At 49.4% G+C, this 17,583-nt stretch overlaps 1 protein-coding gene and 1 non-coding gene across 7 annotated transcripts; both read right to left on the reverse strand.

The window, feature by feature from the left end:
• Positions 1 to 704: 704 nt before the first annotated feature.
• On the reverse strand, positions 705 to 14,947 carry PABPC4 (poly(A) binding protein cytoplasmic 4). Of its 6 annotated transcripts, none has more exons than XM_069549934.1 (16): positions 13,767 to 14,947; positions 10,918 to 11,111; positions 10,080 to 10,195; positions 8,709 to 8,848; positions 8,273 to 8,367; positions 7,481 to 7,618; positions 6,857 to 6,952; positions 4,860 to 5,132; positions 4,424 to 4,511; positions 4,206 to 4,277; positions 3,569 to 3,655; positions 3,347 to 3,474; positions 2,139 to 2,232; positions 1,883 to 2,013; positions 1,516 to 1,618; positions 705 to 1,011 (listed from the first exon to the last, which is right to left on the reverse strand). In XM_069549934.1, exons 1-15 carry the CDS (start codon positions 13,957 to 13,959, stop codon positions 1,529 to 1,531), a joined length of 1,935 nt encoding a protein of 644 aa, XP_069406035.1. In that variant the 5' UTR covers positions 13,960 to 14,947; the 3' UTR covers positions 705 to 1,011; positions 1,516 to 1,528. The 6 variants fall into 6 exon arrangements, with proteins under 6 accessions (XP_069406035.1, XP_069405929.1, XP_069406112.1 ...); XM_069549828.1 differs by having other exon boundaries at positions 4,158 to 4,277; positions 13,767 to 14,938; XM_069550011.1 differs by having other exon boundaries at positions 1,559 to 1,618; positions 13,767 to 14,909.
• On the reverse strand, positions 6,453 to 6,587 carry LOC138431648 (small nucleolar RNA SNORA55). The gene has a single exon (XR_011253799.1). It is a non-coding gene; the product is annotated as a small nucleolar RNA SNORA55 (small nucleolar RNA).
• Positions 14,948 to 17,583: the final 2,636 nt, after the last annotated feature.

Here is a 17,583-nt window from a genome sequence, read left to right on the forward strand (position 1 = left end):
AGTGCCTGATGAACTAGGGACAAACGTTCGTGACATTGTACAGGAGACAGGGATCAAGCCCATCCCCAAGAAAAAGAAATGCAAAAAAGCAAAATGGCTGTCTGAGGAGGCCTTACAAGTAGCTGTCAAAAGAGAAGCAAAAAGCAAAGGAGGAAAGGTAAGATATACCCATTTGAATGCAGAGTTCCAAAGACTAGCAAGGAGAGGGAAGAAAGCCTTCCTCAGTGATCAGTGTAAAGAAATGGAGAAAAACAATAGAATGGGAAAGACTAGAGATCTCTTCAAGAAAATTAGAGATACCAAGGGAACATTTCATGCAAAGATGGGCTCAATAAAGGATAGAAATGGTATGGACCTAACAGAAGCAGAAGCTATTAAGAGGGGGCAAGAATACACAAACAAAGCTAGTGGAGATGATGGAATTCCAGTTGAGCTATTTCAAATCCTAAAAGATGATGCTGTCAAAGTGCTGCACTCAATATGCCAGCACATTTGGAAAACTCAGCAGTGGCCACAGGACTGGAAAAGGTCGGTTTTCATTCCAATCCCAAAGACTTCTGTTTACATCCTCCCAGCTCTACATACCTTGTTAACCCAAAACAATCTGCTCACACAACTTCACTTGACCTTATTTACATCCAAAAGTTATTTTCAGCGAACACTGCAATTTACAGAGAACTGTGGTCAGAGAAAAACAGAGTCAGTTTTATGGAGATTTTTTTCTTTATTGAGAAACTTAAGACTTGGGTACATCAAATAAAACCAATTTCTGGGGGAAAAAAATCAAAACCCACAATAGAAAAAAAAGTTAACACTGTCTGGGCCACATCAGAACCCAGAGAATATATTCTTTAAATTGAAAAATTCTAGGTGCTTCATAATTGACCTTTTGATACAAAATGACCTATTAAATTTGTAATTGTGGTTCTTGGTGTTGAGGTCCATAGGACAAGCTAGGAAGTCTTCAAACCTTGAGCTGAATTCCATGAGGGTTTATTTGGCTTTTGAATCCTGAAAAGAAAAGCACCAACACAATAAATACATAATCAAAAAAACCTCAGAGACTCACAGAAACCTCTTCTAGAAATACTGCAGAGTAGGGTTTCTCAGCCTTGGTGCCCAATGACATTCTGGCCCAGGTAATTCTGTTGGGGATATTCCCGTGTATTTTAGGCTATTTAGCTGCATCCCTGCCCTCAACTAGATACCGGTAACACATTCCCACATTCCCAGTTGTGACACATGTCACATGTCCTCTGAGGAGGCACCCCTAGTTAAGAACCAGTGACTCTGCGGCTACTGCATGGAGAGCCCCACCCTTGACCTTTCCTGGGCATCCCTCCTCCAACTGCAAACGACAGGGCTCAGGCCATGAACAAGTAGGACAAGACCTACCAACATTCCAGCCCTGGCCCTCACCGTGGGCTCTTTCCCCCTGCCTCTGCCCATGTTTATCTCTCAGGGGGATATTCAGGAGTTAAAATCATTGCAGAAAAGTAAAATAGCCAAACATACGGTTCGTCCTTGTCTAAGAGGTAGCAGCAGCAACAGCGCCCACCTTCTGAGCAGCTTCTTTCTTGGCATGATGAGCCTGAAGGACCGCCACAGCCTCATCCACCTGTAAGAAATGTCCAGGTGGTCAGTGGCATCTAAGGAGAGCTCCCCTGCCCCTCCCTGGAGCCAGGCCCCGTGGGGCGTCTCCTGGTGGTAACTACTTTCCCAGATCCCCACAACCCAGCAGTCCTTAGGTCTCAGGTGAGGCACAACAAAGTGGTCATGGGGGTAGCAGAATCTTCTCTCTGCCACTCCTGGGTGTTCACAGCCACCCCTGGTCCTCCTGAACCCAGTGAGCAGAGGCCAGAGGATCTGAGAACCTGCTCACCTTGGAGCGGAGAGACTCGGGGGACTCCAGCATGTGCAGCAGCTCCGAGTTGTCGATCTCCAGCAGCATCCCAGTTATCTTCCCAGCCAGGTTCGAGTGCATCGTCTGGATAAGTGGGAACAGACGTTCACCTGCGGGAAGGTATTCCGTGAAAAACCCAGTGGAATCCCAGTAGAGGATGGACGCTGGCATCTAGGTCAGTAGTTCAGCGTCACCCCCCCGGCCCCCCACTTCTGCAAGCACATGGATCCCTTACCCAGCATCTGCTTCTGTTCCTGGGGGGGTGCTGCAGCCAGCATGGAGGCAGTCAGCGGCTCCTGCCCCTGCACGTGGACCGCAGGCTGGGGTGCCTGGGAACCAGGAGAGGCGGCAGGTTAACACATGGCAAGGACAGTGACAGTGGTTATGAGCCCAACCACTCAAGTCTACTGAGTGAAAGAGGAGATGGAAGCAGTTGTCCTTGCTCTCGGGGAACTGACTTCAGTCTTGGCGGACGGAGAGGGAGGAAGAGAGTGGTGTGAGGAAAAAACCAACAACCAATTAAAATGGCATGCTACTCGAAGCGAAGGGAAATGATTAAGAAAAACCTACAGTGCTAGGCAGTCATCCACCAAATAATTTTAATTGACTCAAGGCCAGTGATCATAATTTACCAAACGCATCGAAGCCTTGATAATAAACAAGGTCCTGTGAATACTGCTATGTGCAGTTGTCTGCTAAAAGTTTTCCTTTAGGGGTGAATTCCCAGTAGAAACTGGGTCAAAGGGCAGAAATAGCAAAATGCTTATAACTGCATCCTGCATCTCCTTTACTGCACCACCTGTTTATTATATCAAATGCTTGAGGAATGTCAACACGCAATGTCAATACCAGTCAGTCGTTTAAAAGAAGGGCCTTGTAGACAAAAAATATTTCACATAGGGCCTCCTGGGAAATTTCCAACCTAGAGCATGGAGCCGGAGGAAACAAGGCCCAGCAACACTCCCAAGAGCAAACTGCAGAGTTCTATCACAAGCTCCCTGTCTGACCTGCCTGAGGGGCCCAGCTCTAGACAGCAGTTCCAGCTCAGTAAACCTGGGATCCGGGTCCAATTCCTCCAACCCAACCTAATACCTCTGAAGCCAAGCCTTTCATCTGTAAGATGCTCACCTTGCAGAGCAACTAAGGATTAACTCAGCCACTGGATGTGAAAGTGAAATGGAAGCTCAGAGCTGCGAGAGCCCCTGCACATGGTGAGGAAGAGAGCAGGAAGCAGGCTTCTCCTCCGGGGCACTGCTGAGTTAACAACTCTCATCAGGAAGAACACCTGCAAGCCCCTTCTCTCCCACTAGAGTTCCCCACAGGACACAGCCCCCTGATAGAGAGCAGGCATTTAATGCCTAGTAAAGGAATCCAAGCAAGGCAGCTTTGAAATCAAGGGGAGACAGGGGAAACCCTGCTAGGGTTCTGTTTGGTGGGCCTCACCTGCAGGGGCTGGATGGCAGGGTGAGGACTGCGGACACTGGAGGCGTATTTGTAAGGTGCAACAGCCCGAGGAGCAGCGGCAGCAACGGCAGCACGAGGCGCTAAGTTCTGCACAGCTGTGGGAACACCTTAGGAGAAGGACAAGTGAAATTAAAGCCCAACGGTCTGGGCAAAGACCCGTCAAATCCCATCTTTCCCCATTCTCTGTGCATCCAATACCACCTCCAGACTGGCAGCTGTCAGTCAGCCCTTGCTGGGCGGCACCAGCCCCACCAAAGTCCATAGCCAAGCGGTCCGGGCACTCAGACCCTACAACAGACCAGCAAATGCACATCAGTGTTGGCGGCAGACGTCCAACTGGCCACGTCCCACGGGAGGAGCGATTCCAAAGCATGTTCACACAGCACACATGGGGCCACTAGCGCTACTTTCGAGGAAAAGCCAACAGATAACATACAACTCTTGCCACCTCTTGGTTGGAATACAGGACATAAATCTGCAAAGAAGTGCCTTGAATCTCCCAACCCCACCCAAAGAACAGGCTGCCTCTGCAGTCATTCAGCTAACACATTTCTACACTTAAAACTTTTTCACACAGAGTCACCGATGAGGCAAAGAATCTTAAAAGGAACCAACACTCAGAACACAGGTTGTTTTCCTGCTGCTCAAGTACCTACCTAAGCACACAGCTAAGATTACAGAACCAGGACCGGACAACACGGTGAGCCCAACGAACGGACCAACCCTGGGCAGAGCCTAGTCGTCCTGACTCCCTCCTCCCCGGGCCACACTTCAAGGCCAGTTTGCTCACCGACTCTCTGAGCGGTAGTAGGGAGGCCGCGAGAGGCCGGAGCATTACCAGTTGGAGCCAGATGGCGAAGAGCTGGACGAGGCCCAGACTGGCGTATAGCACTTGGCATTCCTTGGAAGCCTGGTGAAGAGACAAAAATCGCACATCACTGGTGAATGACATGGACCTGAACCTAGGCTGTACCCCAGAGCAGGCAGGGAGGGGAGGTGGGGGAGCCCAGGACAGGTACATCCTGGGGGATCAAATCACTGTTCCCCACCACCTACCTTGAGGTCTCCCACCTTGCTGCCAGCGTGGATTAGGCCTTATCTGTGCTAACTGGTTAGGTGTGTAATATGGAGGTCTTCCCTGAGCCTGGAAGAAAGAGCAACCAAGCCCTTTTACTTAAGTACCTGAAGCCACACTAGAGTAGTATCTCATCTCATCTCCGTATCAGGCTCTAGGCTGATTATTTGGGACAGAGGCACTCTCTACTCAAGGGCGTGGGTGAGGGGCAGTCAGTCAACAGGGCCTCTTTGACTCTACCCCGCCACTGTGTGTGCACGACCACAAGTCAGTCCTCCCTTGTTTTATTTGAAGGATCTTTCCTCTGACATTCTAAAGCTCCAATATCCAGAAGTCCATCTCCCCCACCACTGTGGACTACAGGAGCAGCTGTCAGCAGGCAGGTTCCAAAGAGGCATGAACAGACAGCACACCTACCTGTGGAACTGCTGGCACAAAGTAGCCCCCAGCTGCCGGCTGGAACTGATTTAAGATGGCGTTGGCGGGCAGTGCCCTCATCCCGGCCACCCGCTGCATATATTGGTTGGTCAGGTGAGCCTTTCTCTCCTCCTTTCTCTGGGCCAGAGCGACATACAGTGGCTTGGAGCCCACGATGCGTCCATTCATCTCCGTGACTGCTTTGGTTGCCTCCTCAGGGGATGAGAAGCAGACAAAGCCAAATCCTTTGCTTCTCCCATCCTCCAACATCACCTACAAAAACAACACCAGCCACTTAGGACAAAGGTGTCCATGTGTTAAAACCTGAGCTCCCCACTGTGAGAGTTGCCAGGTCGAGTCAGGGCATCTCAGCCCTGTCCCATGATCAACCCCAGACCAACTGAGTCACCACCTCAAAGGGAGAACCCTAAGCATTTTGCCTTTTTAGATCCCCAAGTGACTGAAGTTCCCAAATACCATGAGATGCCTAATGGCTGAAGCAGGAACCCAAAGATGTTTTCTGAAACCCAGAGGCATAACTATCTCTGGGAACTCGGAGATCTGGACAGCAGCATCAAGCAATTTATCTGTAGAACTCATCTGCCCAAGACCTTGGTGAACTGAACTTCAGGAGTTGTAAAATCTATGTGTGCCACCCTCAATTCAATGGGAATAAACACAGCAGAAAGACAACCAGCCAGGAGACAGAGCTGGATTCAAGCCCTGCTCTGTAATCGCTATGCTATAGTGCTTAAAGGAAAAAAAAAAAAAAGGCCTTTTCCTCGCCCGAGCAGCTCATTTCTTGCTTTTCCCAGCCTCTCTCCTCAGAAGCACTGGGAGCAGTGTGACCATGTGGGTTGGATCATTAGCTCACAGCCTGGATAATCTCCTAAAGAGGAGGCCTGGGGAGTAAAGACATGTAACCACCCAACAACTGTCTACCAACAAGGTGGACCAATAATGCACATGAAAGTACGATGACATCTTCATCTTGGAAATGGCACCCAGGAAACTTAACACATGGTGCTTCTGCTCGCTTCTTGCAAATACCATCACGACTCCTGTGCTGGTCAGCTAGAAGAGGCTATCTATCATTCGTTACACTGCTGGAGGCCCATCAAGAGGGTGATAAGAGGGAGGGGGCAAGAACTGAGGCAATTCCTGAAGGTGGCCTCTGGCCAACACCCTGCTACCACTGATAATGCTCCTGGGCTGTGAGTGACAAGCTAAGGGCCAAGGCAGGGTTGCCAAATCTTAACTGGCCCACTGGCCTCCCTTCCTGAAGGACTCTGTGATGTGGGCTACACCTCTGTGAAGTGGGAACAGTCTGTATGAGGCTCTGCCCCAGACTTTCAGGCGCCACCAGTTCCCACCACAAACCCAGAGCACTTAGGACATGCGGTGTGACATCTTCACCTAACCAGTATTCTCTTGCTCCTTATTTTTACAAGGGGGTTTGCACTTACTCCCCCTGGCTAAATCAGTTGATATAATTAACAAGGAAAATCAAGCAGATGCAAAACACAGAACAAACTTTCCACTCTCCTTCTTACGAGACCCAATTCCAAAATCCTCAAAACACCTCCGTTTGAGAAGTGTGGCAGAGTTGTAGAGACAGGCCCCAAGACAAATGGAAAACAGCCTGTCTGGATTTCCTCTGCTCATACTGTAGCACCATCTGTCCCCACACCAGCACGAAGCAGCAGAGAATGGGAAAGATTCAGGTGCTCTTGGGGGCTGGAAGAGAGGGTCTGAGTCAGGTTCACCTCCACACGCCGGTGCCTGGGAGACAGTGCAACGTTAACCCAATGAACTGTCCTTCTCCAGAGCATATACTCAGATGGCAAGTGAAGACAGGAGAAATTCCTAGGCCAATGTGGTAGCTACTCTCAGAAATGAACAAAATTTAGATCCTATCCCTTCAATGAAATGAATGCAATAAACTTCTACAGGATTATAAATTTTGTTTTCAATCCCCAAACCTCAGTATCAAATACCTTAGCACTGGTGATTGATCCAAAAGGAGAAAACTCTTTCCTTAACTTCTCATCATCGATGGTGTCATCCAAGTTCTTAATGTAGAGATTCACCCCCTGAAGCAGAAAGATCTGTTACACACGCCCTGAAACTCTGGTTCTCAAAATTTGATCCCCAAACTCGTTAGAAATGTGGATTCTCAGGCAAGCACCTGCCACTAATGAGGCAGAAGCTGTGCGCCCAGCTCTGTGTCTTCCCAAGCTCTGCTGGGGATTCTGATGCAGGATCAAAGCTGAGGAAGGACCACCTGAAGACTCGACGGGACCATCAATGCAGTCCCAGCCTTCCTCACAGCTGCGCAGGCTCACCAATGACCCCAGCAGGGCTCGCCTTACCACCATTCCAGACAAATGGCTATCATTTAAGTAAACAGAACAGAGTCCCTAAACAATTTAAATCTTTGTCCCTGTCCTAGAATTGCTGCTGTATCTGCTAGGTATATCCTTTTAAACCTGATGATCTTGAGAGAAATCAGAAGAGCAAACTCATGGTTCCCAAAGAGAAAGCCTACCAATCAAAGGATGCTTTTGCCAATACCTTGAGGTACATCCCTGCTGGTAGGCTGGGCTGAGACCACCTCTCACCTGATAGCGACTAATCCTTTCCTGCTTCAGCTGTTCAAATTTTCGCTTTAACTCGGCCTGCCGCTCCACTTTCTTTTGTGCACGGCCAACGAAAATGACCTTCCCAGTGATTTCTTTTCCATTCATCTCTTCCACAGCCTGAAGAGGAAATACATGACTTTAAACCAAGATGCAGAGGCAGGGGCCTTGCTCTGTAGGTATGTTAACTCCCACCAAATATTCTGAGAAAGAAATAATCCCTATAGGGCTAAAAACTAATTTCCCTCTGAAGTCAGCTAAGCCAAACCAAACCTTCTCATCAGTGAAATAGGGTTAATATTTAAATGGGTCATTGGTCGAGATAATACAGTGAAAAAAATCGTACAGCTGTATAAATACAAGCAGAGCAGACATGAGCCTAGGCTGATAATTTGGCTGCCACTACATTTCTCAGGTTCTTTCGAGGATACTGAGTGATACTGAGTGCTGAAGGCCAAGCACAATGCTTTCCCCAGAAGTGGCTATTGCTCCCAAGTTGGCAACTCTGGGCTCTTGGTTCCCTCACCTACAAGTGGGAACAAACCCCTGCCTTATACTTTCAACCTATAGGCCTGAAGAGCTGAGGTGACAGGCACATGCCAAATGCTTTGAAGTTACGTGAAATGCCTCGGGAAGGTGACTCCAGAGCCCAGATACTGCACATAACTACTAGATTCTCAGGGAATGACAGCTCCACCCTATGTGGTGGTTAAGACCCTGCCCACACGCTGGGGCCACTCCCTACAAATTTCCCAGCCCTCATATTACTCTCACCTTATTGGCATCCTCGTGTTTTTCGTAACTCACAAAGCCAAAGCCTTTGGATTTCCCACTGGGATCTCTCATCACCTTGACACTTAGGGTCTTACCTATTGCCAAAGGACAGAACTATTAGTAACAGCATCTCTACCACAGCTCAAAGAAGAGGCTTCTTTGGGAGCTCACTCGATGCTCCTGCTGAGGCCAGACGGACTCAAGAGGCACCATGCCTGGCCTTCTAATTCTGACCAAGCTGCAGAGATGGTCTTGGGAATGGGACAAAGTAGGATAAAGCCAAGAGCTGAGGCCTGGGCTCTATTCCTATTTACCCGGTAGCCTTTGTCATATAAGGCATTTTACCTCTGGGTCTAGATGCCCTCATCTCTTAAATAAGTAAAAAGATGAATTCCAGGTCTGGTGGGACACAGGGGGGCAAGGGACCCTGACTTACCAAACTGGCTAAATAGCTCTTTCAGATTCTCATCATCAACCTCTTCCCCGAAGTTTTTGATGTAAACATTGGTGAATTCCTTGGCTTTGGCTCCAAGTTCAGCTTCCCGCTCTTTTCGAGACTTGAATCTGCCCACAAACCTTAAAAAGAAACCAAGAAAAGTACTGATCACTCAGAGGAACAAAACATGATTTCCAGGGGCCCAACGGAATGCAGATTAAAGGCTGACAGGAGAGGTTAAAACACGAGTCCCCCTCCAACCACCAAGAGAGCAAGCTCAGAGATGCCCCAACTCCCCAGCAGAAAGAGAAAGAGGCGGGACTATCCTTCGAGGATCAGCCCCAGGGCTCCTGGCTCAGGCCAGGGCCCCTCCTACCACATCACATTGCCTTCGTGAAGAAACCTGATGACCATGTTTTTAAAACGTTCATTTCTGTACATCTATGTAAATGCATAGAAAAGGTCTGGAAGGATACAAACCAAACTGTTAACAGTGGTTAATCCTAGGAGTGAGATTGTTGGAGTGAACCAAGAGGCAGCCTTTGTTTTTTATTATATTCATTTCGGTGCTGTTTACAGTTAACTGGAAAAGGTACCCTTACATTAAAAATCTTTTAGATTTCTTTCTAGTGATACCTTTAGGAAGACTTGACCACTGAGGCAACCCATTCCCTGGTCTATTCAATAACACAATGGCCAGAAAAGACTTTTGCTTGTCATAACTAAGATTTACTGTATGGTCCCTTCTCTCTCTGCGTGACTTAACTAAGATGACCATCTCTCCACTCTAAAGTAACCACACCAAAGCAACATGGTCTATTATGAGCAGTCTTCTGCACTGGGATGAGAATTTTCGCTGTTAAAATACTACTGTGGAGCCAGCCTAGTATTTTGAAGGCCACTGATTCATAAGTTAGCCAAGTGGAGGGGACAATTTGGCATCAACTCCTAGCGAGTGACCCCACAGATAGACCTGAGTCATGGAAGGTCAAAGTCACATGGCTAGTATACAGCTTCTGGTCAGTCCCAGGCCCTCTCCACTCTGCCGCTGGCCAAGACCCCTGCTCAGAGTGGGCTCAAGAGCTGCCTTCCAGCCAGCCCCCGTTGCCAATGCTCACAAAACCCACAGACGGATGCTTCTAAGGGAGAGGCGGCAGGCAGGCCATGGCTTGGGCTGGAAGCCCGCCTTGGCGAGTCAAAAGGGCTGCCACGGCTCAGGCAGGGAGACTCACCAGCCCTGGAGTGGAGAGGTAGGAGCAGGCCACACTTGGGCCGAGAGAACCAGTAGCCGCCTTGTGTGTGCCAGTTAATACCGAGGTGGGGCCACGGCTGGCTCATGCGATGGCTGTTGCTCCGGACTGGGACACTCACACTTTGCGGTCATTGAGGAGCATGCCGTTCATCTTCTCGATGGCCTTGTCGGCAGCCTCCTGGGTCTCGAAGTGGACAAAGGCATAACCCTTAGAGCCGTTCTCATCACACACCACCTGTCAAAGATAAGGCGAGCCACTTCAGCACCACTGCCCAGCTCCAAGGACTCTAGAGCCGTGTGGGCTCCTGAGTCTGAGCGGCCTCTAGCCCATCCATGGTCAAAAGGAAGGAGATTACAGCAGGTACCTAGTGATGTTCCACTTACAAATGGTAGCCACCATTAGGCTGCACTCTATTCCAAAAGTTTTATTTCATTAAAAAAATATTTTGAGATCTGGGTACAAAACCACAAGGTTACAGAAAGACAAACCATATTCCAAGCCCACAACAGAATTTCACTCTAGTGTGGAGTCAGCTATGCAAACCACCACCACGCAAGTTGCACAAAATGCCCCCACAGAAACAGGTGCACGGAGAAGGAAGAGGGTGAATTCATGCTTCTAAAATGACTAAATACAGCTTCCTGGAGACCAGGCATTGCTCGGGTACTTGCCACCCTCCCCACCCAAGAGAACCTTTTGATGCCTTCCAAAGTTAGGAAACAGGAAGGATATTTCAGGCAGAGGGAAGAATAAACAAAGACAAGAAAGCACTTGCTGGTTTATGCTGGGCTGTGGCACTGAGATTATCTACAGGGAACTTTTAGACTTCTGAGCCATTTCCAGCATTTTGAAAATTATCATACCCAGCCTCCCAACTCCAAGGCAATTCCCCACTTAATATTTGTTTTTATGATTCAGTTAATTATTCTGCTGGAAATCATTTAATCAGTGTTTACCTTGCAGGACAGAATGTTCCCAAAAGCAGAAAAAGTATCATAAAGTGCCTTGTTATCTATAGATTTGTCCAGGTTCTTGATGAAGACGTTTCCCACACCAGATTTTCTCAGAGACGGATCCCTCTGAGACCACATGATCCGGATCGGCTTTCCCTTAATTACATCAAAGTTCATGGTGTCCAAGGCCCGCTCAGCTGCAGAACAGAAACACATTCCCGTCGAGGATTCCCGTCGAGGATATAAAACGTCACCTTGCGTACTTAAATGACTGTCACCATCCCAGGAACAGATAGCTCCAGGACTTTTCAAGGTAAGCACTCTGATACAGGGAATTCTATTAAAATTAAACGACGTCCATTCCTCTAGCCTGCAACGCTACTGAGGATAGAAGTTCTAGCAAATCGTCCTCCTTCATGGCAGAAGTCTCAGTTCCTCTGGGCTAAGGCAGTTAGGCAAGATAATCTAAATGCATTTATGGCACCAGGATCAAATGATAACACCTTACATTTGATTAAGCTTTATCATCTATAGAGACTTTGCAGGCTATGCAGCCTACTACCCACAGGGAGGGAGGTGGAAGAGGTGAAATGACCCATCTTATCAAATGGACAAATTTATGATCAGGATGGCTAAACAGTATAGCTAACTACCGATTAAGAAACTAATGGCCGACTTTCTGATTATTTTTCAGTAACATATTGCATCAGCGTTATCAACTAGCTGTCACTTAGTTTACAACTCGTCTGTTGGACGAATGACTAAAAAAATCCTGTGAACGATCACTGGGGAAAACGTGCTCTCTGAATTCAGCCCAGTTTCCTGTATTTTTAATTTCTGGGAAAATTCAGACAAAAAACCTTAATTATCAAAATGATGGTCACACATGGAAATGTCCTTTGTATTATCAGAATGAGCAGGATGAAACCTCAACATCTTGCCGCCTAAGCCGCCAGAGCAGTCAGGCCCTGCACCTAGTGGTTTCTAGGCTATCAAGCCTCCATCTGAGTTCCGAGGAATTCCAGGAATTTCAGATGTCCCAGTGCCCAATCAAGTTCTCAACCTGGTGCTCTGGGATCTCCCTTCACTTCTCAACCAAACCCAGGTATACACCATCTGTCAGCAGAACACTTCTCTTTACTGGCAGTAAACCGGTTCAGACCCACTTTTCCTGACTTACGCACTGACATCACCCAGAATCTCCTCCAGGAAAGGACAGGGGCAGGGGGTGTTACCCCTGCCTCAAGGCACCATCTCACTTAAAACAGGGACAAGATCCCTAAGCCTTCCCCTCCACAAGCTCATCTGTCCAGTCAGCCAGCAGAGTAGCTCCTTTTCAGTACTTCCAACCACCTTTCCCACTGTTCTCAGCTAGATTCGTTCAGTATAAGGGAAGGTGGTCAGGGAAAGGGGAGACGGCATGTCCAAGTCAGCAAATGTCCAGGACCGAAGGGCTCACTTCTGAGGACTCTGATCCACAGCCTGCGACCCCAAACTGTGTTTCATGAATTAGCAAGGAAGAAGCCCGTTTCAACACGGCTCCTGTCTATTTCCAGACAGCACTGCACAAGGCAAGTCGGCTTAGTCTGACAAATCTGGCTGCACTTATTTATAGCAGGGAGAGGTCCTGCAGAGGTATGTGTTGGCAGACACACTAACCAATGGCTTGTGCTACTATCTCTAAGTGACAGGACTTTTGTTCAGAAGAGTCAAGGAGGCTGACAAGAGCCAATGGGCCCACTACTCCCCCCTAAAAAGGCCACACTCAGCTACTTCCTTGTGCCCTGTGGCCAGAAAAAACCCAGAGCCCGCTGAGCTGACCGGAGCAGTGCCGTGTCTCTCAAGTCCACTTATCTGGTCTCAGCTGCATCCTGGGCAAGTGACACTCTGCGGGTTTCACGGACAGCGGACCAAGTGGGGGAAAAAGTAGGGACCCGAGACCCTCTGCCACAGGACGGCTCGTTCTCCCAGCAATGGTCTGTCTCTACGGCTGTCCCCTTCTGTTCTGGAGTCACGTGCAGCCCCCGATTAGGTTTCTTTGGGCCCCACTCAGGCCAGGCCTGCAGGCTGGCAGGGCACGGCACCCACAGTCCAGCTTAACCTCCAGCCTCTCGCAGTTCCTTTTCCTCTTCGGAGGTCCTATCTTTTTCAGATGAGATGAAGTGAAAGGGTTTTTGACAAGTGTAAAGCACTGTCCACAGGTGAGGTGATAATCCCCAACAGCCTAGCGGATTTCCAAGGGGCGCCTCCCTGACTACCTGCGCAACCTGCTCCAAAGCCCAGGGAGCTGGCCTGGCACCACACACTCTGGTTGTGCTAACACAAGTGCCTGCTCAAGCTCAACACACAGAATTGTTCCCCTGCTCCCTACCTGCCCTGAAAGATCCATCAGCACAAAACCAAAGACTCTTTAAGCTTAGGGTCAAGTGAGGGGAGGGGACAGCAGTTTTGCCATGTAAAATTTTGGAATAAATTGTGTTTCAATCATCCTAACTTTTCCTCAAGCCTGTGAGGGGCCGGAGCCCCTGGCCACCTAAGGCTCTCTTAACAGAGCAGCCCCCCTACCCCCACACGGAATGACAGCAACTTCCTTCTGGTCCTCCTTGGGCTCCAACACCCCCTCCTCCCACCACTGATTAGCCCAAGGTCACCCAGTTAGAAAGTGGTGGAAGCAAGACTGAAACTCTGGTCATCTGATGCCAGGATCCCAGGATCTCAACCCCCGCATCCCGTCCCCTACTAAGGCTTCTGTGCGCTCTCGCATGCCCCTCCCCGGGGGTGGGGACCCGCCTGGAGAAGGACCCCAGGGTCTCCTGGGAGCCCACAGGTTTGTGGCCACAGCTCGTACTCACCGTCAGCCGGTTGCTGGAAGTTGACGTAGGCATAACCCAGGGAGCGGCGGGTGATCATATCACGGCAGACCCGGATGGACAGCACAGGCCCCGCAGGACTGAACTTTTCGTACAGCATGGCCTCGGTGACGTCCGAGTGCAGGTCACCCACGTACAGGGAGGCCATGGGGTAGCTGCTGGCCGCAGCGTTCATCTCCCCAGCCCCCACCACCCCGAGCCCCGCCAGGAGGACTTCTTAAGAGGGACCGCACAGGACAAAGGGGGCTCCGCTCGGAGCCGTGGCCCACGCCGCGGCTCACAGGTGGCAGTGAAGCTCGGAGAAGCTGGGAGTCGGCTCCGAGGGCCGGAGAGGAGTTCGGGGACGGCTCGGACGAGACTGCCAAACCGCAGACAAAAGGCTCTCAAAAACAATATGGCCCTCCCTGGGAGTTTTTGATTTTTCAGCTGTCCTGGTCTGAAGCTCCCAATTTCAAAAAAAAGGAAAAAAATTAAAACGGGGACTCCCCTCCGAATGACAAAAAAATTTCCAGAGGCAACCCAGCGGTGCCCACGGCGGCCTCCGGGACGCGCGTTTCTCTATAAATATAGGCCTCGGGCTCCCGGCGGTTTAAGATTACAGCAGCCCGGGGAAGAGGGAAACCAAATATTTGTCGGTGCCGACTCGGCAAGCCCCGGGCGGCCCGAGCGCGCAGCCGCCTCCCACGCCGGGCCGGCGAAGGGCAGCGCGGACACGTGGTGTGGGGAGGCCGGCGCGCGGGGGGCGAGGGCGGCGGGCGCGGGGCTGCCACGCGGCGCAACCGGGCGGCGGCGCGTGGACGCGGGCGCGCGGGCGGCTCACCACCGGACCGACGGACGGGGACCGACAGACGCCCAGGTGCGGAGCGGCGGGCAGGCCGGAAGCGTGCGAAAGTGACTTCCCCGGGGTTTCTCCGAAGAGGATTCGTTTTTTTCTTTTTCTTTCTCTCTTTTTTTTTTTTTAATTTTAAAGCGTTTTCGGGTTTTTTTTTCTTTTATTTTTTTCTTCAGGCTACTAGGCCCGAAAGTCGTGGAGGCTGCGGCGACCCGGGGCGGAGAGAGGCGGCCGGGGGAGCCACCGCTCCATTTATACCCGCCCGCCCCGGGCGCTGCTGGTCGAAGGGCGCCTCGCGACCTGGGCGCAGTCGTGCCCGCCCACTCGGCCCGGGGGCCCGAGGCGGGGCGGCCACACGAGAGCGTCCCGGCGCGGCCGCTCGGCGCCACAGCGACCCCTGGCGCTCGGAGGACCGCTCCGCTAGGGCCTCGGCCGGACCCAAGCGCCGCTTTCCCTACGGAAGGCTGCAGTGTAAACCACCCGCTCATCTGCTACTAGAACGCAAGGATAATGTCACCCACTCGCGCGCATCATGTTTGTAATCAGTGTCTTGCCGAAGTGTAAAATAAAGATGATATAAAGTAAATTATAGTTACATAATAGGTGCTCCATGTACATGATTGGGCCCAAATAAAGAAGCTTTTAGATTACTGGGACCTTGCATCGGGAACACGACAGCTCCTCCTGCAGTAGTACCCGTGGGTGATGAAATGCTCTGGAAAGATGAACAAATTTTGGGAAAGCTTCAATAAAACAAGATACAATCATCCCTCTATTTACAAGGTTGTGGTCTTCCTGGAAATTTAGTTGATATTTAAGGACACTGAAAACTGGACATTACTAAAAGGCACACAAATGCTCTCATTGAAAACCATTGGTTTGATTAAATGAATGAATGAAGAGATAATAGTATTTGTGAAGGTGAAGTCGCTCAGTCGTGTCCGACTCTTTGCGACCCCGTGGACTGTAGCCTACAAGGCTCCTCCATCCATGGGATTCTCCAGGCAAGAATACTGGAGTGGGTTGCCATTTCCTTCTCCAGGGGATATTCCCGACCCAGGGATCGAACCCAGGTCTCCCGCATTGGAGGCAGATACTTTAACCTCTGAGCCACGAGGGAAGCGCAGCCAATAGTATTTATACATTTACTCAAAGAAATGGGCTCGCTCTATGTCAACACCAGATAAAGGTGCTAGCGGATACCATGGCGGACAAGGCAGATGAAGTCCCTCTCTCTCTTGACATTTATACTCGAGGTAGTGTATTTTTTTTGGGGGGGGGGTAGTGTATTAAATCAAGAAACATTTATGGAGCACTCCATCTATAGATAGATGCCTTCCTGAGGGAAGCCTTCCTAGACCACCAAGTCGTTTAAAGTAGCTTACCAGCACTGTACATCTCAGCACACCATTCTGTCTTCTTATCTTCAAGGCTCACTATCTGAAATCATGTCATTCACATATGTGTTTGCTTGTTTGGTTTGTTTCCCACTGTAAGAATGCTTCATGAGAGCAGAAACATGGGCCAGTGCCTACATGGCACATACTAAATAATAATATCTGTTAAACAAATGAATACCATAAGTAAACCTTGCATAGTCCCTAACCTTGTGTAGCTATCTAGTGGGGAACTTACTACCTGTGTGACCTTGAGCAAGCTAGTTGACATCTCTGACTCAGATTTCCAATCTGTAAGCAAACTAATGGGCTTCCATGGTGCCTCAGACAGTAAAGAATCTGCCTGCAATGCAAGAGACCTGTGTTCAATCCCTAGGTTGGGAAGATCCCCTGGGGAAGGGAATGGCAACCCATTCCAGTATTCATGACTGGAGAATTCCATAGACAGAGGAGCCTGGTGGGCTACACTCCACAAGGTCACAGAGTCGGATATGACTGAGCAATTCAGGGTGGGAACACAGCCCCACCCATCAGCAGAAATTTGGATTAAATATTTACTGAGCATGCCTTGCCCACCAGAAGAAGACACAGTTTTCTGCACAGCCAGTCCCTCCCATCAGGAAGCTTGCACAAGCCTCTTCTCCTCATCCATCAGAGGGCAGACAGAATAAAAACCACAATCACAAAAAACTAACCAAAATGCTCATATAGATCACAGCTTTGTATAACTTAGTAAAACTATGAGCCATGCCATGCACAGCCACCCAAGATGGACCGGTCATGGTGGAAAGTTCTGACAAAACATGGTCCCCTGGAGAAGGGAATGGCAAACCATTTCGGCATTCTTGCCTTGAGAACCCCATGAACACCATGAAAAGGCAAAAAGATACAACACTGAAGGCTGAAGCCCCCAGGTCAGTAGGTGTCCAAAATGCTACCGGAGAAGAGCAGAGAAATAGCTCCAGAAGGAATGAAGAGGCTGAGCTAAAGCGGAAATGATCCCCAGTTGTGGATTTGTCTTGTGGTGAAAGTAAAGTCCGATGATACAAGAACATGGAATGAATGTTAGGTCCACGAATCAAAGTAAATTGGAAGTGGTGAAATGAGACAGCAAGAGTGAACACTGACATTTTAGGAATCAGTGAACTAAAATGGACAGATATGGGCGAATTTAATTCAGATGACCATTATATCTACTATTGTGGGAAAGAATCCCTTAGAAGAAACGGAGTAGCCCTCACAGTCAACAGAAGAATCTGAAATGTAGTACTTGGGTACAATCTCAAAAACGAAAAGGCAAACCATTCAACATCACAGCAATCCAAGGCTATGCTCCCACCACTAATGCCGAAGAAACTGAAGTTGAACAGTGCTATGAAGATCTATAAGACCTTCTAGAGCTAATACCAAAAGAAAAAAAAGTCCTTTTCATCATAGGGTATTGGAATGCAAAAGTAGGAAGTCAAGAGATACCTGGAATAACAGGCAAGTTTGGCTTTGGAGTACAAAATGGAGCAGGGCAAAGGCTAACAGAATTTTGCCAAGAGAACGCACTGGTCATAGAAAACAC

This window comes from Ovis canadensis, chromosome 1 (assembly GCF_042477335.2).
Source record: "Ovis canadensis isolate MfBH-ARS-UI-01 breed Bighorn chromosome 1, ARS-UI_OviCan_v2, whole genome shotgun sequence".
Taxonomy (NCBI): Eukaryota; Metazoa; Chordata; class Mammalia; order Artiodactyla; family Bovidae; genus Ovis; species Ovis canadensis.